The sequence below is a fragment of the Myotis brandtii genome, unplaced genomic scaffold (genome assembly GCF_000412655.1).
Source record: "Myotis brandtii unplaced genomic scaffold, ASM41265v1 scaffold932, whole genome shotgun sequence".
Classification (NCBI taxonomy): Eukaryota; Metazoa; Chordata; class Mammalia; order Chiroptera; family Vespertilionidae; genus Myotis; species Myotis brandtii.
In genome coordinates this window covers 30,524-55,510 of record NW_005371846.1, presented here as the reverse complement: position 1 = coordinate 55,510, position 24,987 = coordinate 30,524, and the positions used below count along the sequence as shown (strand labels likewise).

General features: G+C 44.1%; 1 protein-coding gene across 5 annotated transcripts; it reads right to left on the bottom strand.

Annotated features, from left to right (window-relative positions):
* AP1AR (adaptor-related protein complex 1 associated regulatory protein) lies at nt 1-22,707 on the bottom strand. Of its 5 annotated transcripts, none has more exons than XM_014533057.1 (10): nt 22,684-22,707; nt 20,871-20,919; nt 19,187-19,213; nt 16,452-16,477; nt 14,079-14,175; nt 12,994-13,092; nt 11,094-11,152; nt 10,431-10,504; nt 9,202-9,327; nt 1-1,697 (listed from the first exon to the last, which is right to left on the bottom strand). In XM_014533057.1, the coding sequence occupies exons 1-10, from the start codon at nt 22,686-22,688 to the stop codon at nt 1,420-1,422; spliced, it is 840 nt and encodes a 279-aa protein (XP_014388543.1). In that variant the 5' UTR covers nt 22,689-22,707; the 3' UTR covers nt 1-1,419. The 5 variants fall into 5 exon arrangements, with proteins under 5 accessions (XP_014388543.1, XP_014388544.1, XP_014388546.1 ...); XM_014533058.1 differs by having other exon boundaries at nt 11,094-11,149; XM_014533060.1 differs by lacking the exon at nt 12,994-13,092.
* Between the last annotated feature and the right edge of the window lie 2,280 nt (nt 22,708-24,987).

Below are 24,987 nucleotides of genomic sequence, written 5' to 3'. Positions count from 1 at the left end.
TTAGTTTTTAAATGTAAAAATGTGTTTATTCACAATCCTCAACAAGCTGCCATTCCTCCAAAAAATTTTTTATGAAAATGCAAAAAAATTACAATAGTAGCTTATGCCAAACAAAGAATATACATCAGATGTATATAAACTCCAAAAAGCATATCAGGCAGTGTGAGTATAGATTACCTTTAAAGTATTTCCCATGACATAGCTACAACGTAAATGATGCGAACACAGACGTAAACAATAGCATTACCGAACACGTCTACGTACTTAGTGTCGTGTGTAGGTCTATGAGATAAAGTGACAGAACCACAGATGCCTCGCCGAGCAGCTCAGACACTGAAAGGACCACGTGATGCGTTAAGTGCAGCAAGAATCCGAGTCACTATTTACACCTGGACCTTCCTATAGTTTTGAGAACATGAACTGTCATTGTTGCAAGAAAAGAAAAGGAAAAAGCACTGAGGAAAAAATCAAGTTTGCTGCCTGAAATCATATCAATTCTCAGCAAAATCCAGACAAGCCACGAGGCGTCTCCTTGGCCTTTGACGTTGGTGCCCAACCTTTAGAGGAAAGAGCTCACTGCCCACCACAAAGAGGAGGCGTATCTACTGATGGACTTAATCCCAGCCCATTAGTGCACCTTGAACTACAAGGCAAAGGGAACGGAATAGAAACCCACAGAGCCTTTCACACCAGAAAGGACTTATTTACATTGAAATACCCGTATTTCCTTGGTAGGTTTTCCTTTCTTATTAAATGATGCAGAGAATAAGATCTTTCTAAGACCAGTCACTGGAAATAAAAAAAAAAAAAAGACGTCTAGAGATTTAATATATCAACTAAAGTCAACATTCATGTGTAGCGCATGTAAAAGGAAGTGAACATCCATCTTCAATTACTCTTGTTACCAACTTCAAGTGTTCGAACTCGGGAAGCTTCCTCTGTCCTATCATTTCCTACTTGATGTGCAGTCAGTGTGGACAGAGAATGACACGCGAGCATTCGAGTCACCTCCTGAGTAACCGCGACGACCAGGTGGTGAGTGAGCTGCGGGACAGGCATGCGGAGTCTGAGCCGGGCGCTCCGTCTTCTGCTCCCTCCTGTCTGCTGAGCGTCACACCAAAAGCCTTAACACTCTGTCAGACACTGAAATAAGCTTCTGCAGACATACTAAGTACAACCAACAAAGCCATCCTAAAAAGAACACCCACAGACTGCAAGCGGGAATGTACTTGATACTACGACAGAACCATGAACTTGTTTTGAAAACGAAGGCAGATGCTGAAATTGCACTTGTTCTGAAGCAGTTCAGATACAGCCCATCACCGGTCCTTTCTGACAGCTTGTATACGGCTCCACCTCTGGTGCATGATTTATACATTCTCGCTGGGGTTAGCACTGGGTCCCACCTGCCAAGCAGGGTCACAAGATCTGACCCCCTCGTGTCTGTGGCTCTCCGCCCACTGGCTTCCCGCCGGGCTCCGACAGGTCTAGCACGGGGTTCACGAAGCCAGAGAACTCGGAGTTGCCGTTGTCGTCCACGTCGGCGCTCACGAAGTCGCTCTCCCACTCCAGCCCATTGGAGTCGTCGGAGGCGGATGCGGCGTGGCTCCCAGGCCTCCGGCCGCCCCTGAGCGCCGCCCGCAGGATGTCCTCCTCTGTCCGAGAGCGCTCTCGCACTGGGAGCATCCGATTCATGCCTGGGATGGGGCCAAGGTGTTAAACATCTCAGCGAAGGTGAAAAAGCCACATGAAAAGACTTCGCAGGGTAACAGTCTAGTTTGTATTTAACAATCAGACCCTATTTGTGAGTTACAGAGCCAGCACCATGGAGGTCTCTCACGGGTCATGCGCGTCTCACCCTGGAGCGTGCTTTAGAGAAATGCACTCACCCAAGGGCAGCTGGGACGCAACGTGACCACCTAAGGAGATGAAATGTCTGAGGAGCCATAAATCACACAGAATGAACGGAGGACCTAATGGTTATTAGTCATATACGGACAATCCGTGCACCTGCCAATCCTCTTCTCCCCAGGTGATAACTTCCTTTCCCGGAGGAAACGGGCTCCAAGAATAATGACAACATCCTGGCCCAGCACTGCCTAGTTCCCGTTAATGTTGACGTGTATTATGCACGGCCCTCCTGCTCTGCTCACAGCTGGGAACCTGGCATGTTCCCATCTACATCAGGAAGGAGAAGGGGCCCGCGTCAGGGCTCCAAGCCGGGCTCCCGGCTCTGCCACACAACCCAGCAGAGGCGGGCAGGGCCCACACCTCATTCTGAACAGAAAGAAACTGGCCAGTAAACGGAAAGTCCCACATTCTTGGGAGAAAAACAATGTCATTTTATTGGCAGAAGGAAGCGAGGGAGGGAAGACAAATTCAAATTTGTTAAGTGTAAAAGAATTAACATCTAGGACTAGAAAAGGGATTATAAGAAAATTTCCCTAAACACAGTCAATAATTTTGTTTTCTGACCTTAACGAATCAAACCCTACAGTAATAGAAGAACATTTAGATACATATCAGTGTTGTCTGTCACTCATGAAAAATCACAAAGACTCAACATAGCAGAGCAGGTCATTTCTATAGACAAGACATAAACATGAGCTGCTGCTAACATCGCTCTGAGGGTTTGCATTTGATGGACTGACTGGGCCAAAGGAAGCTGGACTGCATATCGGCCCACAAGCAGGCTCCTCGTGGGCTCTGCCCTGACCTCGCTGGTTCATGATTCTACGTGATAATAATCCAGTCAATGACCTGAGTAACGACCTCCAAAGTCATGTTACCTACAAATCTGATTAGCTTACAGCATGGATGACAGAATAGGAATTAAAATAACTGAAAGGCTTTGGGTCAAATTGAACAAGATGCTAAAATAAAAATAAACTTGAAGTCTGCTGATTGGAATTCAAATATGCAGTAACCTCAGTACAGGAATAGGGAAACAGTACTTAGCTGAGAAGAAGACCAAAGTTAAAGCAATTCTTGGTAAAATTATTCGAGTGCTGACATATCTGTTTCTTTATTAATAAAACAAAAGACTTCTATGGGAGGATATCTAAGGTCCATTCCTTCCCAAAACCCTATGAAGAATTTAATGATTATTATTTTTCTTAAAGTCCTATGTTCTATAATTGGTTCTTCTGTTTGGATTATTTATTTCTTAAAATGAAAATGAAAACTTGGGCTTTATGCAGTGGAATAGTCTTTTTTTAAAAGAAAAAAATCCACATTTTAGCTATAATTTTGAGTACTTACTATTTGCAACACCCTATAGGTCTTTATAGAAATTTTATTTAATCTTCACAACATGAATGCCTTCATTTTTTTCGAATATTTACCAACTGCCTATTATGTGCCCGGCAGTGAGGACAAATCAGGGAATGCCACTCTTTAAAGTAGGTTTATTACCCCCTTTTAGGTAAACAAACTGCAGCTTGGAGAGACTGAGAAATCTGCCTAAAGCACCACAGCCAGGAAGGCACGCAGCTAAAATCAAATTCGAGTCTGTGTCTCAGCTTTTATACCAGAACTACCAACTGCCCGTAATCATGGACCAAGGTAATTAACTGTTGGCTTTAGGCCGCCCACAAGGGGGCAGCCACTCTTCTGGACTGAGGCTCAATGGGCTAGATTACAAAACCCTTAGATTGAAAAATTAACATTTAAGCCCCAGCCGGTTTGGCTCAGTGGATAGAGCGTCGGCCTGTGGATGGAAGGGTCCTGAGTTAGATTCCAGTTAAAGGCATGTACCTTGGTTGCAGGCTCCTCCCTGGGCCTGGGCCCTGGTCAGGGTGCTTGCAGGAGGCAACCAATCAATGTGTTTCTCTTACATAGATATTTCTGTCTTTCATTCTCTCTAAAAAAAATCAATGGAAAAATATCCCCAGGTGAGGATTAACAAAAAAGAAAAAGAAACGAAAAATTAACGTCTAGGAGGCAAAAGTCAGCAGGACCCTAAGCACCTGCAGCTGACACCTGTGGGAGCAGCTCTGTGGGGGAAGGAAGTACAGCCCAGAAAAATGTCAGTCAAGGTGGAGATTCAAAGCAGAACCAGCCTCTGGGGTAAGGAGCCCCAACCACTGGACAGCTGGCATGATGACATTGGGGTTGAACCTCACTGGCAGCAAGTTGGGGGGTGGGGGGGTCCCTCCCACACCTGGGACATCAACAATCAAGTCCCAGTTACAGCAGGGGAGCCCAAACAAAGCACACAAGGGGCATTCCTAGAGCACCCAGCTCAGAGGAACAAAGAGACTGCACCACTGGACACTTTCTACACGAGGCCATCCCACTAAGACGGGGAGGGATAGCATCCTATCTGATACATAGAAGCAAATACAAAGACATAAAATGGGGAGACAAAGAAACAGCCCCTAAATGAGAGAGAAGAAGGACTCTCCAGAAAAGAACTAAGTGAGATGGAGGCAAGCAACCTATCAGACATAGAGTTCAAAGCAATGACCATAAAGGTGCTTAAGGAGCTTAGTGCAGATGACAACACATGAGAAGGGAGACAGGCCATTAACAGGAACCAGACAGAAAAGCGAAATGATATACCTGACAGGAAGAACACACTGGAAGGAATTAATAGTAGAACTGGATGAAGCAGAGGACCGAATCAGTGATTTTAAAGACAAGACAGGATAGAAATAAATACCCAACTAGAGCAGCAAATAGAAAAAAGAATTAAAAAGCAGGAAGATAGCTTAAGAGAGCTCTGGGACAACATGAAATGTAACAACACTCGCATTACAGGAATACCAGAAGGGAAAGAAGGTGAGCAAGGAACAGAGAACCTGTTTAAAGAAATAGTGACAGAAAACTTGCCCAACCTGGTGAAGGAAACTGTCACACACATTCAGGAGGCACAGAGCGTCCCAATCAAGATGAACCCAAAGAGGCCCACACCTAGACAACATCGTAATTAAAATGGCAAACTTTAAAGACAAAGAAAGAAACTTAAAGGCAGCAGGAGAGAAAGGCAGAAAATCACCTACAAAGGAATTCCCATTAGAATGACAGCTGACTTCTCAATGGAAACATTCCGGGCCAGAAGGGAGTGGCATGAAGTACTCCAAGTAATGAAAAGCAAGGGCCTAAATCCAAGAGTACTGTATCTAGTGAGGCTATCATTTAAAATTGAAGGCAAAATAAAAAGCTTTCCAGACAAAAAAGGTTAAAGGAGTACATTACCACCAAACCAGCAATGCAAAAAATGTTAAAGGGACTGCTTTAAGAAGAAGAAAAGGAGAGAGAGGATCATAGGCATAAAGAAAACAAAGATGGCAATAAATACCTATCAATAATAAACTTAAATGTAAATGGACTAAATGCTCCGATCAAAAGACATAGGGTGACTGAATGGATAAGAAAACATGACCCATATACATGCTGTCTATGATATCCATCTCAGAACAAAAGATATACAGAGAGACAAAATGAAGGGGTGGAAAAATATATTCCAAGCAAATGGAAAGAAAAACAAAACTGGAGTAGCAATACTCTTATCAGACCAAACAGACTTCAAAACAAAGGCCATAACAAGAGACAAAGAAGGTCACTACAAAATACTAAAGGGAATGATTCAACAAGAAAATAGAACCCTTGTACACATACATGCACCCAACACAGGAGCACCGAAGGACATTAAAGAACTCTTGATGGACCTTAAGGGAGAGACTGACAGCAATAGTCATAGTAGGGGACTTTAATACACCATTGACTTCACTGGATAGATCTTTCAGACAAAAAAGTAACAAGGAAACAGAGGCCTTAAATGACACACTAGGTCAGATGGATCTAACTGACATTTACAGAACATTTCACCCCAAAACAACAGAATATACATTCTTCTCAAGTGCACATGGAACATTCTCAAAGACAGACCACATGTTAGGGCACAAAACAAGTTTATATAAATTCAAGAAGACTGATATAAAACCAAGCATCTTCTCAGATCACAATGGCATGAAGTTAGAAATCAACTACAATAAAAAAAAACTCAAAAACACTCAAATACATGGAGGCTAACTAGCATGTTATTAAGCAATTAATGGGTTACCAATGAGATCAAGCAAGAAATCAAAAACTCCCTGGAAACAAATGAAAATGCAAACACAACCATCCAAAACCTATGGGAGATGGTGAACGCAATCCTGAGAGGGAAGTTCATAGCACTACAAGCCTACCTCAAGGGACAATAAAAGGGACTAATAAACTATCTAACACTACAACTAAATGAATTAGAAAGAGAACATCAAGAAAATCCCAGGGGAAGTAAAAGGAAGGAAATAATAAAGATCAGAGTGGAAATAAATGACATAGAGATTTAAAAAACAGTACAAAGGATCAATAAAGCCAAGAACTGGTTCTTTGGAAAAATAAACAAGATTGATGAACCCCTAGCCAGACTCATCAAGAAACAAAGAGAGAGGACACAAATAAATAAAATCAGAAATGAAAGAGGCGATATTGCAATGGACACTACAGAAATACTAAGTATTGTAAGCAAATACTATGAACAACTATATGCAAGCAAACTGGACAAACTAGGCAAAATGAACAAATTTCTAGAAACATACAATCTTCCAAAACTCAATCAGGAAGATTAGAAAACCTGAGTAGGCCAATAACAACTGATGAAATTGAAGCAGTAATTTAAAAACTTCCAGCAAACAAAAGTCCTGGCCCAGATGGATTTACAGGTGAATTTTAACAAATGTTCAAAGAAGAACTAACACCTATCGGCCTCAAACTATTCAAAAATATCCATGAGGAAAGAACACTTCCAAGATTTTTTGATGAGGCCAGCATTATCCTAATTTCAAAACCACATAAAGACACTACAAAGAAAGTAAATTATAGGCCAATATCCCTGATGAACACAGATGTTGAAATCCTCAACAAAATATTAGCAAATCAGATCCAGCAATATATTAAAAAGATCGTACACCATGATCAAGTGCGATTTATTCTGGGGATGCAAAGCTGGATATTCACAAATCAATAAATGTGATACATCACATAAACAAATTGAAAGATAAAAACCACATGATCATATCAATAGATGCAGAAAAAGCATTCGACAAAATCCAGCACCCTTTTTTAAATAAAAACTCTCAGTAAGTGGGAATATAGGGATCACACCTCAACATAATAAAGGCCATATATGATAAACATACAACCAACATAATACTCAATGGGCAAAAACTAAAAGTGTTTCCCTTAAGTACAGGAACAAGACAAGAATGTCTGCTTTCAACACTCTTATTCAACATAGTACTGGAAATCCTAGCCATAGCAATCAGTACTGGAAGTCCTAGCCACAGCAATCAGACAAAAATAACAGATAAAAGGCATCCAAACTGAAAAGGAGGAAATAAAACTGTAATTTTTCACAGATGACATGATATTGTACATAAAAAAACTTTAAAGACTCCACCAGGAAACTACTAAACTTAATAAATGAATTCTTCAAGGAAGCAGGATACAAAATCAACATCCACAAATCAATGGCATTTTTATACACCAATAATGAACTCTCAAAAAGAGAAACTAAAAAAGCAATCCCATTTACCATTGCAACAACAAAATACAAAAGATACCTAGGAATGAACTTAACAAAGGAGGTAAAAGACCTGTACTTGGAAAACTATAGGACAATGAAAAAAAGAAATAGAGGAAGATACAAACAAATGGAAGTATATACGGTCTTCATGGATTAGAAGAATTAACATCATTAAAATGTTTATACTTCTCAAAGCAATCTATAGGGTCAGCACAATCCCTATTAAAATACCAATGGCATACTTCACAGAGCTAGAACAAATACTCCAAAAATTTATATGGAACCATAAAAGACCCTGAATAGCTGCGGCAATCTTGAGAAAGAAGAATGAAGTAGGAGGGATCACAATACCAGATATCAAACTATACTACAAAGCCATTATAACCAAAATAGCCTAGTACTGCCACAAAAAACAGGCATATAGACCAATGGATCAGAACAAAGACCCCAGAAATTGACCTACATCATTATAGTCAATTAATATGTGACAAAGGAGGCAAGAACATACAACGTAGTAAAGACAGTCTCTTCCACAAACGGTGCTGGGAAAACTGGACAAACACATGCAAAAAGATGAAACTAGACCACCAACTTATACCATACACAAGAATGAACTCAAGATGGATAAGAGACTTAAATGTAAGGCATGAAACCATAAAAATTTTAGAGAAGAACATACGCAGTAAAATCTCAGACATTTCACATAGCAATCTGTTTATGGATACATCTCCTTGAGCAAAGGAAACTAAGAAGAAAGTAAACACATGGGACTACATCAAAATAAAAAGCTTCTGCACAGCAAAAGAAATCACCATCAAAATGAAAAGGGGACCCACTGTATGGGAGAACATATTTGCCAATGATACATCTGATAAGGGGTTAATATCCAAAATATATTAAGTATTCATACAACTCAACAAAAGGAAGATAAACAATTCAATTAAAAAATAGGCAGAAGAGCTAAATAGACATTTCTCCGAACTGCCATTTGACCCAGTAATCCCACTTCTAGGAATATATCCCAAGAAATCAGAAACACCAATCAGAAAGGATATATGCACCCCTATGTTCATAGCAGCACAATTCACCATAGCTAAGATTTGGAAACAGCCCAAATGCCCATTAGCAGATGAGTGGGTTAAAAAACTATGGTACATCTACACAATGGAATACTACGCTGCGGTAAAAAAGAAGGGGTTCTTACCATTTGCAACAGCATGAATGGACCTGGAGAGCATTATGCTAAGTGAAATAAGCCAGTCGAAGAAAGATAAATATCACATGATCTCACTCATTTGTGGAATATAAAGAACATCATAAACTGATGAACTAAAATAGATCCAGAGACACAGAAGCAACCATCAAGCCAGGGAGGGAAGACAGGGGTAAGAGATCCACCAAAGGACTTGCATGCATGCATATAAGCATAACCAAAGGACACAGACAGTAAGGGGCGGGGACACGTGCTGGGAGGGGAAGCAGCTGGGGAGAGGTCAATCGGGGAAAAAGGAGACATGCAATACTTCCAACAAAAAATAATTTAAATTAAAAGGAAAAGTAAAACAGCAAGTTGATTTCTATAAATTAACAGAGTAAACTGCACACGTCAGGTGAACGGTGTCAGATACCTTCCTCATCTTCCCACTCCAGATCCAAGGACGTGCTGTCGTCATTTCCACTCGATTTGGTTTTGGTCACTAAGTCACAACTGCTTTCTGTATTTGGTGTCAAAACGGTGGCATCTGATGAGAGTCCTGGAATACACACCAAATATGATTAAATGGGATCGGTCGTCTGTACTCAGTACCACAACCACTTACTCTGCAGGAATCTCGCTCCCCAAACACTTCTATGGCTTTTATTGTCACAGAAACAAGGACAAACCATTACATCTGTAAGCTTGTTTAGAATAACATACAGCGCCCCCCACCCATTTCTTTGTGTGTTTCCGCCGTTGAGCAGCACAGCAAACACAAATGTAAATAATTATAAACTTTTCAAATATAATGAAGTCTACGTATTATTCATAATAATCCATTACAAAGGGGGACAAGGTGAAAACGGCGGTCTGTATTTAAGAGGGACACTCCCGTGCTGCCATTCCATTCCTGGGAGCCCCCTGCACCATGGAGAGCAGCCTTTCCCTTCTGTATTTGGTGTCAAAACGGTGGCATCTGATGAGAGTCCTGGAATACACACCAAATATGATTAAATGGGATCGGTCGTCTGTACTCAGTACCACAACCACTTACTCTGCAGGAATCTCGCTCCCCAAACACTTCTACGGCTTTGATTGTCACAGAAACAAGGACAAACCATTGCATCTGTAAGCTTGTTTAGAATAACATACAGCGCCCCACCCCCATTTCTTTGTGTGTTTCCGCCATTGAGCAGCACAGCAAACATACAAACGTAAATAATTATAAACTTTTCAAATATAATGAAGTCTACGTATTACTCATAATAATCCATTACAAAGGGGGACAAAGTGAAAAAGGCGGTCTGTGTTTAAGAGGGACACTCCCGTGCTGCCATTCCATTCCTGGGAGTGTCCCCCTGCACCATGGAGAGCAGGAACCCTCTGAGTTACAGCTCCCACCTCTCCTTTCTCTTTCTGGGGGAAGCTGGGGTCAGAGTAGAACTACAGGGGAGGCCCTGACTCCCCACAGAAATCTGCAGAAAGGGCCCGAGACTGCTCTCTCCAGCTTCTGTTGTGTATTAAGGACTCTCACTGACCATCTGGGCAACAGGAACCAAAGGCGGGAGTTCCCCGAAACAGAGCCGGGACCCCCAACTATCACCTGCTCGATGCGCTAAAGGAGACGTGAACCGTACACAGAATGCTTTAAAGACTTACTACTACTTCGAAACACTTCATACTGTGACTTTATGTTTCGCAAACAAGATTCGAAGTCGTCTTCTGGTCCTGAGCTGTAACAAAGTGAAACAACTGTGGTCTATATTCATAGCAGATGGAACATCATGCATGTTTAAATTAATGATGACGTTTTGGCTTGGTGATCTGTCCCACACAAACTCATAATTACTGCACCATTAGAATAACCATAACAACAGGGCTTAATTTTCTTAATGTCAGCAATAAATGGAAACTAAGATTTTGGCTAATTCCGGTGTCACATCCCCAGAGCTCAGCCACAACGCCCACTTCACAATGTGTAATAATGCAGCGTGGGAAAGGAGCAGGAAACACTCTCCCAAAAATGACCAGATTGTAAGAGCAGCGGGGCTGAGGGGCGACACAAACAACAGGCATACGTGGCTCATCCAAAGGCATTCAGTGTGTCGTGGCATCGTTTCTATACAGAAGACGTGGCCACTCTTAAAACTGCCAGAGAATCCATTTAGAGAAACGATCACTTTCCAACATAAAGCAATGTTTGGCATTCTTGCAACAGTGTGTCTCTGACAAGCACTGATCTCTGGGGAGCGGGCAGGTGAGGATGTCCACGGACACGCAGCGACACTAACACTTTCTGCCCGAGCAGCGCGCTGGCCGTACCTGGGGCCCTCGGCTCCGCTGGCGGGGCGGCATCCGGGAACGGCGCCCAGCCTCTCCTGCTTGGAAACACGAAGCGGAACAAAGTCACTGCCGCACAAGCAGAGCGTTAAGACCAGTCATGCGATGCCAAGATGCGCTTTTTTGTAGTTTGTAAAAGAAAACACAAAAACTTAGGAAGTTATTCTACTGAAGTCTTTCCCCTTAAACTCACCACTGTTACGTCTACATTCTCATATTTATGGTTAGAATGTCACTCAATTTATTTATCAGTGTCTAATCCTTAAGTGGTCAGAATAGTCAGCGTTTTAAAAAAATAACTTTAAAAAGATACATCCTTAACAGCCTTCCACGCCTGAGGACTTCCAGGACTGGGAGGCCGAGGGGAGGCCGGGCCAGTGCGGACAGCGCAGGAAGCTCCGTTGGGGGGAAGCAGCGTGGCCCGAGCAGACCCGGCAGGTTGCGCTGACAGTGATCAGCTGTGTGACCCAGCACGCCCCTGACTCCTGTTTGTTCACCCGTCAGTGACAGAGGCTGTGACACCCCGGCAAACCCCCAGGGCTGCCGCGAAGACCAGATGCGCCCTGAGTACCCGTGCCTTCCTGTGTGGGTGTGTGCTGTGCAGGCTGTGCAGTCTGTGATGCACACGCAATGCTTTCTGTCTTTAAAAGGCGAGCAGATAAGAATTACAGTAAAAAGAGTTGCCTACCTACATTACAACCAGAAAAATACTTTTATTTCTTAGTAGAGGTGAGTTCATTTTTGAACTTCCCCACTATTTAGAAATTCCTAAAAAAAAAGACATTCCCGTGTGATCTAATTATTTATTCTGCTGAAACACACGTGTGCGAGTGAGATAAAAGACACAGGCCACACAGAAACCCACAGCCTGTGACGGGCACGACGCTTCGGCTTCTGAGTTATAGTCGTTGTTTGTGACGCGACCTCTGCACCGGTCGTGAGCACGGCAGAGCGCGCTCATCTCGGCAAAGCATGTGGGAGACACTGAGTCTGCTGAGCCGACCTCGGGCTCTGCGTCCATCAGCTGTAGAATCCCAGCCAGTACCTCACCTCTGTCCCTCCGCTTCCTCAGCTATAAAATGGGGCTCAACACAACAACACCTAACACCTAACGACCTCACACCCCGGACTGTCGTGAGGACTGAACAGGTAAGACTTGTGAACCACTGAGGATAGTTCCGGACACTCAGCCAGGCTCCGCGAAGGTTGCTGTCAGAGCTCCGGGCATTATAATGCCGTACACCAAGCATGTCAAACTTACAGTCCGTGGGCCACATGCCTCGTTTATTTGGCCCGTGTTAGCCTTTGAGTTTGACATGCTTGCCAAACACCATGAGCACTGGTAAGGTATGGCGAATCTCTTGCCTTCTCTAATAACATGCCAGAGATTTCTCAAGGCTCAAACTCCCAATCTCCCAAAGACACAAGAATGAGGATGAGAAATATACATCCCTGGGGAAAACTGCCCGGCTTACCTGACTAGGAGGGATAGGAAATTCTAGCAACTCAAGGCCTTGTTTATAAAAAAAACAACAAAAAAATGACAAAATTAAACTTAAAAAGGCTAGTTTTGCCCTGTTTCTGTCCAAGGGTATATGTATTTTTCCAACAGAATACTGGATTTCAGAAAACTGAAGCTGATTTGGGATAAACAAGAGCTAGGGCCTGCTACCCTAAGGCAAGCAGCACTCAGCATCAAGCGTATAATCGGATGTCATTTCTACCTGTTAAAGCTCAACTGGTTTGCCTTAAATCCCTAGAAATACAGGCAGGAAGACATTTGTTACGCAGAAGCCCCTGACTGGCGGGGACAGAAGAGCTCGGCCGCGGCCGGTCAGAGAGAAGCAGGAGAAGAGCCGCCCTAACGCGGAGGGTCCCTCACCTCCAAGAGCTTTCGCTGCTTTGCTGCCCTGGCTGCTTCGCGCTGGGCAGCGTACACAGCCTCCTCTTCTAGTCTTAACTTCTCTTCTTGTAAGGCTAACTGTGCATGAACAAAACATAAGGATTAACAGAATCAGAACCTGTCTAACTGCTCTCAAAACAAAATGCTTCTACTCATAAAATAAAAATAAATTAAAACATCGATCCCTTCAAAGCATGGCAGAACTCAAATTTTTGTGATTTCTCATTTCAATTTCTCTTTTTATAAAATAACCCAAAGGACGTCAATCATATTACAGAATTCTCCAGGAGCTGAAATTGTGCAGGAGCAGCATGTGATCTGCATACACACAGAAGTGCTTCTTCCTCAGGATCCTCACCAACAGTTCACTGCCTATTGGCCCTGACGGTGTAAGGGTCTGGCCCGAGGCCAGTCCTCTCGCGTCCACCACGCGAACGGCAGGAGCCGGAGCTCTGCCCCCCCCCCCCTGAAGATCACACCACGGTGCCCTCACCTACGTCCCGCCATTCCCAATAGCAACTCACTGCCCTAGTGATAATCTACTGCATTTCAAATGAAGCTTAAGCATCAAATTTCAACACAATTTTTTTCTTTAAAGCTAGTATTATCTATTATAGATTACCTATTGTAATTACAGGCCATTCTGTGAATACATTAAAATAAATACAACATTTATGACTATTAGAAGCAGTTGGTTCATTAAGAACAAATAAATCGGAGACAAACAAAAAGACTTTTTAAAAACAACACTTATTGTGAAACAGTAAATTTTAAAAGTTGTTTTTAAACACAAAGGTGCATGTGTCCTGCCGGAGTCCCTTCCTGTGAATCAGGATCTGATCTTTAGGGGCATGTGTTCTCTTCGTTTTTGGCTGCTGATAAATTAACCAAACATATAAATTATAATAGGCTGAAGTAATTTTTAACTTTTAAATAATTTCACTTGTATATATTTGAAGATAGGTCCAAGGATTTCGTATGCAATATATTAGTCAATGACAACTTGCCCCTATTAAAAGACCCTTTATAGTAACATATATAAAAGCAACATAAAAGCTACTTACCTCTTTTTGAATTTTCATATCAAGATCTTTCTGTTTCTCAGCAATAGAATCATAATGCCTCTCTCTTAGGTCGACGATTTCTTCCTCAGTAAGAGGCCTATACAGAAAAATGAGGGAGAAAAAGAAAGAAAACTTCTGATGACTCTGAGTCCAAATAAAACACTCAAAAACGGAAATTCTGAAATTTACTACCGAAGTGTATTAACACAATTTGACGTTGTCATTTGCATTAGAGCACACGTCCTAACACAGGCTATGTGGGGTGGAAGGCTGAGTAAGATGGCACAGTATCAGGGTTCTGAACTACAACCACCTGTGAAGAAATGTGACCCCCATGGCCTTCACTCTGGCTCTGCTCCAGCCCGCGCCCTCCCCCACGTGCCTCACACAGCGCCCCACGTGCCTCACACAGCGCCCCGCGCTGCTGTCGGATCAGGTCCTGGCCAAGGTCACTTCCGGCCAGTGCAGGCACCATGCGGGCCTGAGCCGCTTTCTCCCCAGCACTGCCCACCTGCACCGCCATGCCTCCCTCCCCAGCCTCCCCCCACCGCCTCGCGCTCTCACTGCTCTCACCGAGGCTGAGAGCGGAACAGAAAGTCCAGCACGCCTGACCCTCGCCCTGTCGACCCTCACTTACACATGGTCACCTGCCTCCCATCCACCCTGGCCGTGAGCATCTCCGCACAATCCCTGCGCTCCTTATCCAAACACCTTCCCCTTCAGTCACCCTCACTGGACTCTGGGAAACAAGGGGCATCGGCCACCACGCCCTTCCCGCCCTGCCGCTCTCCCCCCACCTGCATCTCCCCCGCGCAGGCCCATGGCCCTCACTCCGCCCATCACCTCAGCCTGCTGCCTGCTTCCACCTCTGCCACGTGATGGGAGGGAGGAAAGAAGGCGAACCCTTCCTCTCACCCAGATCCATCGCTAGCTCCTCCTCCTCTCATCCATTTCAGCCCAAATCCCAGAGTAAACGTACAGTCAGGACAGCAGCCAGCACTCAGCATGGCAGGTGCTCTCCGCCCATGAACTAGTGTTCATCCTCACAGCACCCCCTGCGGCAGATGCAGAGATCACACGTCGGAGGGAAACGGGTGGAGCCACAGGCTGCGCTAAGCTGGGACCATCTTCCCATCAGTCACTGGGTCTCCCCTGCTCCCATCTCTCATCAGGCCAGCAAAGGAGACCCACGGCTGGTCCCTCGGCTCCTGCGAGTGCTGGCGTCCCTGCCTTCCCTCAGCCCAGTGTCTCCACTCCGCCAGGGGCTGCCCGCGCCCTGGGCCTCCTGGTCACCCATCGGGGCTGCCTTCAGACTCCTCTCATGTCCATTACTCAGCCCACCCTCCTCGTCCCCCACCTCTGGCAGGTGATGCCAAGATCTAACACGGTCTCAGCCAGCCCGACAGGTGACCTCTCTCACTTCTTTTCCTCTGCCAGGGCGCGTGTGTTTGTTTGTTTTGAGGTCTAACTTATAGAAAATAAAATACAAATTTTAAGTGTTCAGTGGTTTGTTGTGACAACGGTGTACACTCTTAGCTGCCAACACCAGGAACAGACCTTCCCACACCACCAGGTTGCCTCGCGCCTCTTCCCAGTCAATTCTCATGACTGCCCTTCAGTCTCTCCTCCTGGAAGGCTCTCCCCTGGGGACAGCCACCACGAGTCACCCTCCAGGACCAGCCCAGGTGCGTCTCCTACAGACGTCTCCCGGACGCGCCTCCCTCCCACACGGTGGACAGAGGCCTCTCCTTCAGGTCTCCTCGAATGCTCTACAACTGCTAGTTACAGCTTTTCCTGCCTCGTACTGAAAGTAGCCTTCTTCCCTGTGACGTAGAGAACACGTGTGACTCTTTAATCCGGCCCCTAGCACAGTGACCGGCCACAGGACAGTGCTTAATAAGCGTTAGCTAGCCTACACAAGGTAGAGAAATACACATTTGAATATGAAACACATTTAAATATTCTCTTGCTGTTAGGAACTCTCAATTTCAAGTTAAAGACAGATGGCTCTTTTTCAAGTACTTAGCTCAAGTAATTTTAAATAAATTAGAGTATTGAGGTTCTAGTTACTATGGAGTGATATTTAAAAATCTGTAATTAGTAAAAGCAGCTTTAGAACATCATAAATAAAAGGAGGATAAAGTTTTAAAAATTAGAGAAAATGTAAATGGTTTTTAAAAAACGAGCACCCAGCACTCATGTGCGTTGCACGGTTTCACGTCCACGGCCATCCTTCGCGATGGGCGTGCTGTGCCTGAATCTTGTAGAAAAGCCGGGCCTGAGAGGGAAACAGCTCAGAGCAAACAGATGACAGCCCGGCCCTCAGAGCTTCTGCAGCACAAACCCAAGTTCCCGAGAAAAACACACCCTTACCTGTGACTGCTTCCTGGGCTTTCCCCCTGTACAGAAAATTAATTACACAATTAAAATGCTTCATTAGCATAATTCTATTTCAGACAAGCCAATAAAAACTTTATTTAATCAAAGTATTCCACTTATCTTTTTTATCATAGTGAACAAGTTTAATTATTTAAAAGCTTTAAAATTTTACTATTTTGTGAAGGCAAAATTTAGTTTAATACCTAGCTTAATTATATAACAACAAATTGCTGGATACTTCTTAAATTTTCTAACAAATGTTTGCTCTACACCGGGTCAGGCTCGGACCAGACACGCTCTATGCCTTCATCCCTCTCGGACTCTGGGTGTCAGCTCACCTCCCAGGTCACATGCATCAGAACCAGCCGGCCCGGACCTGCCGGGACTCCCGGGCTCTCTCGGAGCAGCCAACACGGGCGTCCGCGTGCACATCCGGGGGGCAGAGTACACGGGGTTCCCCCTCTGGTTTCAGCTCGCAGGCTGTGTTCCTTTTACAGCCTATTTCAGGCCACGGTGTTCACATGTCTGTGTTTTATGGGTGATTTCACTGTGTAAAGGGCCCGTGCACAGTGTGAAGTGCTGTGACGTTGCCTCTCCAGTGCTGTTGGCTGTGAGTTCGAGTCAATGAGCCAATAATATATATTAAAACGAGGTGTCACAGAGACATCAACAAGGCTACACACTGACTAACAGATGAACATGTGGGAGAAGCCTGGGCGCCTAATTCTGTTATCTCCCCGAGGAGGGGTGCTCTGGTTCCTGCAAGTTCAGCTCATTCTCACAGAATGAGAACCCACTGTCTTCATTTCCCTCTACAGGATACGAAATTACCTACAGCTTTTTTTTCCCTCCAAAGGAAACCCTAATTTCAAGACTGATTTGGGCTCATGTGTCTGTCTCATATAGTTAAGCTATTCACATCTGACAGTTACAATATATGGCTAAGGAAGAGCAGAAATAAAACTCTACATGGCCCAAACGAATTTGGGAAATAGCACTGCAAAACAGTTCCACCAACCAAACACAAAATATGATGCGAGAGAGAAAAGGCTGGTTAGCAAAAAGAAAAGCAGCCAAGCACAAAGCACTTTAGGCAAACACACAGGACCACAGATTCTTTGAAAGAGCCGTGTGGCCCTGGCCGGGTGGCTCCGTGGCTGCTGTCATCGGGTCCTGATGCGCCAAGGCTGCAGGCTCAATCCCCGGTCAGGGCGCGAAGAAGAATCACCCAGTGGATGCATCAATAAATGGAACAATAGCTATCTCCCCCCCTCCTTTCTCTCTTAGAAAGAAACATTTTAAAATCAGTGATGCTGGATGAACTATACTGAAGGCTGAAGGAACTCTTACATTTAACATTTGTCAGAACTTTAAAAGTATTAGGTTAGATGTTGGCCTTCACTGTGTTTAAAAAAACCCGACAAACATGGAGATGAAAGTGACCTTTGAAAAGGAAAAAAAACTAGGTTCTATGAAACATTCAACTATCAGGGAGAGATTTTACTGGGAAAACAGAAGGTAAGTTTTCTAAATGTGCTCTATCCTACGATAACAATATGCGTTGCTATTTATAAACAGGACTTAGACCCAGATGCTCTGGGAAGTGCCGAGCTGAACAGACGTCAGTAACCTCTTTCCCAACAGCTCTCCTCAGGAGCCTCAACAACCAACATGCTCTCCGAGACCGCGCTCCGTACACGCGGGAAAGGCCGGGCTGAGGAATAACCTCAATGTGGTTCGACACATTTTCCCCTTTTCTTAGAAAACAAAACGGACAGCAGGTCAGAGCCTGCAGGCTCTTCTAGCCTCACTCATTTCAGAGACGTGGGGTGGGGGCCCATGGCAGGGCAAGTAATGGGCACCAACTCCCACAGTTCGTTTCGGGAGGATGAACATCAGCAAATTAAAGCTCTTCTCACTGCACCGGCACGCCGGACACAGACACCCATCCCACTAGCCCTAAATGCACTTTAAGAAAATAGTGTAACGTTTTTGTACTGGGACTGCACCTTGAAAGTGACTTGAGTTTTAGATGAGATGAAATGGCAAAAATCAACCAAAAGTAACTGCTAGAAATGATAAGAGCAAAAGTCAGAAACTGCTTATAGAATGAACATGTATAAATTCCACCCTCAGAAATTCATGGGAACTATGGTTAAAGAATGCGTCTACCCTGGATTGTGAGGAATTTTATCTACCTAATGGCAAGAGGTTGGAAATATCCCTTTTTAAAGTTCTTTGAGTTCTGAAGATGCTTTTAAAACCTGTGTTATATAGCTGATAGTATAATAGGCATAACTGACATACAGAACTATGTAAAAATTAAATTATATATAGTATTATATATGTTCTAGAGTAGGATAAATTAGTGAAAGACGAAAATAAAGAATTAAACAGTAAAAATAAAAATTCTAATTTAAAAGTAAATGACATAAATGCTATTTAAAAATGAATTAATTGCTCGACCGGTGTGGCTCAGTGGTTGAACAAAGAGGTCACTGGTTTGATTCCCAGTCAAGGCACATGCCCGGGTTGTGGGCTCGATCCCCAGGAGGGGGCATGCAGGAGATAGCTCTCTCTCTACCCTTTCCTTCCTCTCTCTCTAAAATCAATAAAAACATATTTTTAAAACTTACATTAAAATGAGAAAAAAAAAACATGAACTGTTAGAACTAATTAGATGACCAATGAGATTGATATGGACTTTGCACTATTATGGAAATACTTACTTCATCACTTTCTACTAGATTCTCAAACTGAAAGGACAAGAAAGCAAATGTTAGGAGAGATATCTAAGGTACATACACCACAAATAATGATGTCACATTTTCACCTAAAAAGTAATGTAAGATATTTAATTTCTTTGTACACATCAGTTCATCTGATATATACTGAAGTCCTACAAGATAGCCAAAACAAGCTATCTTTTTCATTTATGACTACATAAAAAACAAAACGGAAACTCACAGCAAGTTTCTACATAAATGAGAAACTGATAAGCAAAACTTTCATCTGAATTGAACATTTCATACAGATGTTTTAAACCCACACAGGTAGAATTTCCACTTGAATTCAGATTAACTTAATGTTATTAGAAGGAAAATTACTCAAAAAACAGGAACTGAAAAGATACCCAAACAAGAATTTCTCTTATAATGTTTATATTTATTCATCTATTCATTCATGTATTTGCTGAAAATTTACTACATGCGAGTCACAGCTCCCAATACTCTTTCTAGAGATAGGAATGACCATGTCAAATTACCTAATGAAAGTCATTACTATTAAAATAATTGTATTTTAAGTATAAATAATTGATAACCACTTGAAAGAATAAAGATTTTCTTGCTAAAGATCAAGAAAACAATGAAAAGCCCGGCTGGCGTGGCTCAGTGATTGAGCATCGACCTATGAACCAGGAGGTCACAGTTCGATTCCCAGTCAGGGCACATGCCTGGGTTGCGGGCTCAATCCCCAGTGTGGGGTGTGCAGGAGGCAGCCCATCAAAGATTCTGTCTCATCATTGATGCTTCTCTCTCTCTCTCTCCCTCTCTCTCTCTCTCTCTCTCTCTCCCTCCCTCCCTTCCTCCCTCTACCTTCCTGAGATCCATAAAAATATATTAATAATTAAAAAAAAACATGAAAGGTTCAGAAAATTCAGGACTATAAAGGGATTACTTAAAACAGTTTAAAATGATGATCTTAAACTTGTTTTTTGTATTGGTTTGTGACTTTTTAAAAACTAATTTCTAGTTTATATGCTTCCTTATTTAATAAAGAAGACAGTCAAGTACAGTGCTCAAGCTTTGGAGCCAGGCAGTTGGGACTGGAATTTAAATTCTGCCACTTACAGGCTGTGTATGGGAGCCCATTGTCTTCACTGCCTAAGGCTCCGATTCCCAACCATAAAACGGGATGACTGTCACAAGCTAACTATGATCGCACTAAGAGTTAGGAACAATGACACGCATCAATGACGCGGTGGAGTAGCTGGTACACAGGAGGGCTGAGTCCATGGTAGATTCCACTACTATGTTTTACATACAAAGACAAAGTGACTCAGGGATTCTATGTGGAGCTGCTGAAAATGAACCTGCTCTAATTCCAGGGCCCTCTGCACAGGGCCGGCCCGCACCTGCTGGCAGCCACTGCCTGACTGACAGAGGGCACCTGGCCTTGCGCTGTGGGGTGGAAAAGTAACTACTTTCTGAGTAGAAATGGATCTGCTGCCCACAGTTCCCTCCGCCCCCACCCCAAAGAACCCCACAATTCTTTCCTCTTCACCAGCATCAATAACACTGGAATATACAGTCCGCACTAAATGTAGGTCCTGATCTTTCCCCCTTAATTAAAAAACAACAACAAACCCTCCTGAAGGTACTTGTATCCAATAAAATTATTTGTTCTACTTACCTCTATTGTTAAATGCTCGCCTCTTGAGCATGTTCTAAAATATTTGGATCTGGGAAGAAAAACAGAAAAACAACTTTAAAATCAAATTTAATCCTAAAACTGAATTAATATGACGGGGTAAAAACATTTTCTCAAGAGCACTTTAAATTCTTTAACATATAGTACCTTATATTTATAAAAACGAACTACCAAATTTACCTAAAAATATAAATAGTCCAGATTTTAAAACTTCATTATGAGTTTAAGGGTTTAGTCAACCAGTATTTTTCTATTGGTACTAATATTTACTAAACTTGTAATAATGACTTTATATTTACTAAATAGAATACAAGCAAATTTAAAAATGTATCGCATTATTTTTACTGTATTAAGAAAAACACCTCATTAAAATACTGATATAGTAAGTAGTATATATTCCTAATTTTGTTAAACATAAGAAAAACAACAAAAACCTAGAAGGATGTAAGCCAACGTGCTGCCTGGCCATCCCTGGATGGTGGGGTCATGTGTCTACAGGAAGCGAGGTGCTTCCGGTTCTCCCCCCAAGCTCACACAAGTGAAAATACAGCCACGCATGCACACAGCAACCACATCCTCGGTTATGTTAATTTTTCCAAATAGGGCCAAATAATGACTTTAATTTTAACCTTTCTCTTCACAGTGTATCCATGTATCAAATCACCATGATGTACACTTTAAGTCTTACAATTCCTCAGTTATCACTCAATGAAGCTGACATTTTATAAAAGGAATCATTCTGTTCTGCTATTAGCAAAACAAACATCTTTGTTTTATCTGCTCCCCAGACACAGCCGCACTGTAACCACTTAGCCTGAGTACAGGACAAGCCACTCAAGTCCTTTCCTCAGGGAGGAGCCGAGATTGACTTTCACTCAATGTGGTTTCTGTTACAGCTGCTAAAACTGATGCAGGAAAGCACTCCGCCCCCTCCACCCAGCCCCGCGAGGGCGATGTGCGATGTGCCGCTGAGTTGGACGCCCGGGGACCTGTGAATGGTGCCGTCCAATGTCCATCCTCACTGCCCTGCACAGCCTGCGGCTCTTGCGTGAGCCCCTCCACCTCCTGTTTGGGCTCCTCTTCTCCTGCTGCCTCTGTTCCCAGCATCGTTGTCTTTTCCAAAGCCCCGCCTCCTCACGAGGTGTCCGGGGTAGGACAGCGTCCGTGTGTCACCTGCCCCAGCCGTGCTCAGGCTGACTCGCCTTTCTCGCGCTCCAGGGCCTCCGCGGAGCCCTCCTCCAGCCCCAGGTTAAACGAACCAGCTTCCCCATCAGCCTCTCCACCATCTGACCTCCCACCTTGGTCTCGGCCTTGGTCGCTGTGGCCCGTCTGGGCTCCCGGTGACCTTTCCTGAGTGTCCCCGGCTGTCCTTCCGGCCTCGGCCCCTCCTGACTCGCTGGCTGCTGCCTGCACTCGCCCTGAGGACTGAGCCGAGGTCAGCGAGAGCCTCGTGTCTCCGTCGTCCGCGCTGAAGCTGTGCGTTCCTCCTGCCGTCGTGACTCCCGTCTTCCTGTTGGTCAGACGTGTCCTGCTTGGCCACTTTCCCCTTCACTTTCAGAAGCTGTTCCGCATCGTGGCTCCTTCGGCCTCAGAGGGTGTTGCCTGCAGAGCTTCAGTGACTCTCTCTCCCACCCGAGGGCTCCTCCTGGGCGGAGAGCACCCTGCACGTACATTCAGCTACATTAAATATGAGGAGAGCTGAGCTGATGAAACAAACACGCTGCACAAACAATGACTTAAAGAAAGTAAAAGTGGAGAGAACCAAGATGGCAGCGTAGGTAAAGGCGGCACCCACCGCATCCCTGAACCATCATTCAGAACCGCCTGAGAGCTGGCTGAATAGAAGTCGTGCAGCTAGAGAAGTAAAGAAGAAGGCAGGAGACTGGCAGGAGGGACAGAGGGGAGGACGGCTGGTCTGACACCCACATGTGCCATTTTTATAACCAGGAGGGAGGTCGTCTCTGTGGAGACCACCTGAACAAGAGTCCCAGTCCCTGACCCCCCGCCCAGGGTTCCAGAGCTGGGAAGAGAAGTGCCCGTAAGTTCAGGCTGTAAAAACCAGCAGGGATTGTGGCTGAGTGACACGGAGGCTGCTGGAGACCCAGGCAGTTCCATTTAAAGGGCCAGTGCATGGATTTACTTGGACTCCCAGCAGCTTTGGGGGACCCAGCCATATGAGGAGGAACTGGATTGTCTGGCATCGAGGCAGGAACTCAGGGGCGGCTTTCTCCCAGACAGAGGTGCTCACAGCAGTCACTGTTCCTGTGCTGGGACCTCCCAGGTCACAGAGCTGACTGGCAGGGGCCATATCTGAGTCTCCATCAACTTGGCTCAAACTGTTTGCTCTGCCCTGGTGATTCTGAGATCCCACCCCACCCAATTTGCAGCCCCACCCAAGCTGTTTGCACCAGCTTTTTCATATGAATGGCCTGTCCTGACTCAGGCTTCAGACTTTGCTAAAATCTCTCAAACAAGCTGCAGCTGGTGACAGCATGCCCCAAACTTATCAATAAAAGGCCCAAGACCCAGCACTAGTACCAGCCTGCCTTGCTTCACAGTTGGGTCTCACCAGGGCACTGCCAAGCCCAATACAAGTTGCAGCCATCTGCAGATCTCTCTGTAGCTCCTGCTGGGTGGCCCCAGAGACACTGTACCCGGTGGACAGCTTCAGACCATAGCAGATTACAACTCTACACATCCACAAGGGACACACTGAGGGGCAGACTCAGTGAGCACCGAAGCTCCACTGAAGTGAATCCTGCTCCACATGGGTATCTCCTGCACAGCAGCTCTCCCACTGTAGTAGTAGCTGGTCCTCACAGCCAATTGGCCTGGAGGTCATCTCTTCCCAGTGACGTCAACAGCAATCAAAGCTCAACTACAAGACTATGCACACAGCCCACACATGGGGGCACCTAGAGTGTCCAGCTCAGGTGACTGGGGAGGCTGAGCCACTGGGCCCTACAGGGCACCCACTACACAAGGCCACTCTACCAATTCCAGGAGACACAGCGGCTCTACCTAAAACATAGGAACAAATACAGGAAAGCAGCCAAAGGTCAAAATGAAAGAAATGGAAGCAAGTAAACTACTGGATACAGAATTCAAAACCATGGTTACAGTATTACTCAAGGATCTTCATGAGACTTTCATGGATCTTAGTGAGAATGTCAAAGACATGAAAAAGGACCAGCCAGAAATTACGCATACACTAACTGAAATAAATAATTTAAAGGGATTCTACAGTAGAGGACACCAAGAATCAAATCAACATTTTGGAATATGAGGAAACAATAAACACCCAAGCAGAAGAGCAAAAAGAAAAAAGAATCCAAAAACATGAAAATAGTGTAAGGAGCCTCTGGGACAACTTCAAGTGTACCAAGTGTTATGGGGGTTCCAGAGGGAGAAGAGAGAGAGGAAGATATTAAAACCCATTTGAAGAGTCCCAAACAAGATGAACCCAAAGAGGCCCACACCAAGACACATCATAATTAAAATGCCAAAGGTTAAAGACAAAGGGAGAATCTTAAAAGCAATAAGAGAAAAAAAAAAAAGGCAGTAAGAGAAAAACAGTTAGTTACCTACAAGGAAGTGCCCATATGACTGTCAGCTGATTTCTCAACAGAAACTTTGCAGGCCAGAAGGGACTGGCAAGAAATATTCAAAGTGATGAAAAATAAGGACCTACAACCAAGATTACTCTACCCACCAAAGCTCTCATTTAGAATTGAGGGTCAGATGAAGAGCTTCACAGACAAGAATAAGCTAAAGGAGTTCATCACCACCAAACCAATATTACATGAAATGTTGAAGGGTATTCTTTAAGAAGAGGAAAAAGAACAAGAAAAGGAAGAGGAAAAATATGAACAATAAAATGGCAACAAATACATATTTATCAACCATTGAATCTAAAAATCAAAATAAACAAGAAATCTAATGAACAAAATAAACGGGTGAATAAAATAGAATCAGAGGCATGGAAGCATGGAACAGACTGATGAATCTCAGAGCTTGGGAGTGGGGCAGGAAGAGATTAACCAAAGATCTTTCCTAAGGACACATAGGGTGGTGACGGCCTGAACTGGGAGGAGAGGGG

Excerpts from the sequence above, each read along its gene's own strand:
- AP1AR (XM_014533057.1), bottom strand. Across the intron at positions 19,214-20,870 it reads GCGAGCATTTAACAATAGAG|TTTGAGAATCTAGTAGAAAG; the intron begins GTAAGTAGAACA and ends TTGTCCTTTCAG. Across the intron at positions 9,328-10,430 it reads TGAAGTGTTTCGAAGTAGTA|GACTCTCATCAGATGCCACC; the intron begins GTAAGTCTTTAA and ends TGTGTATTCCAG.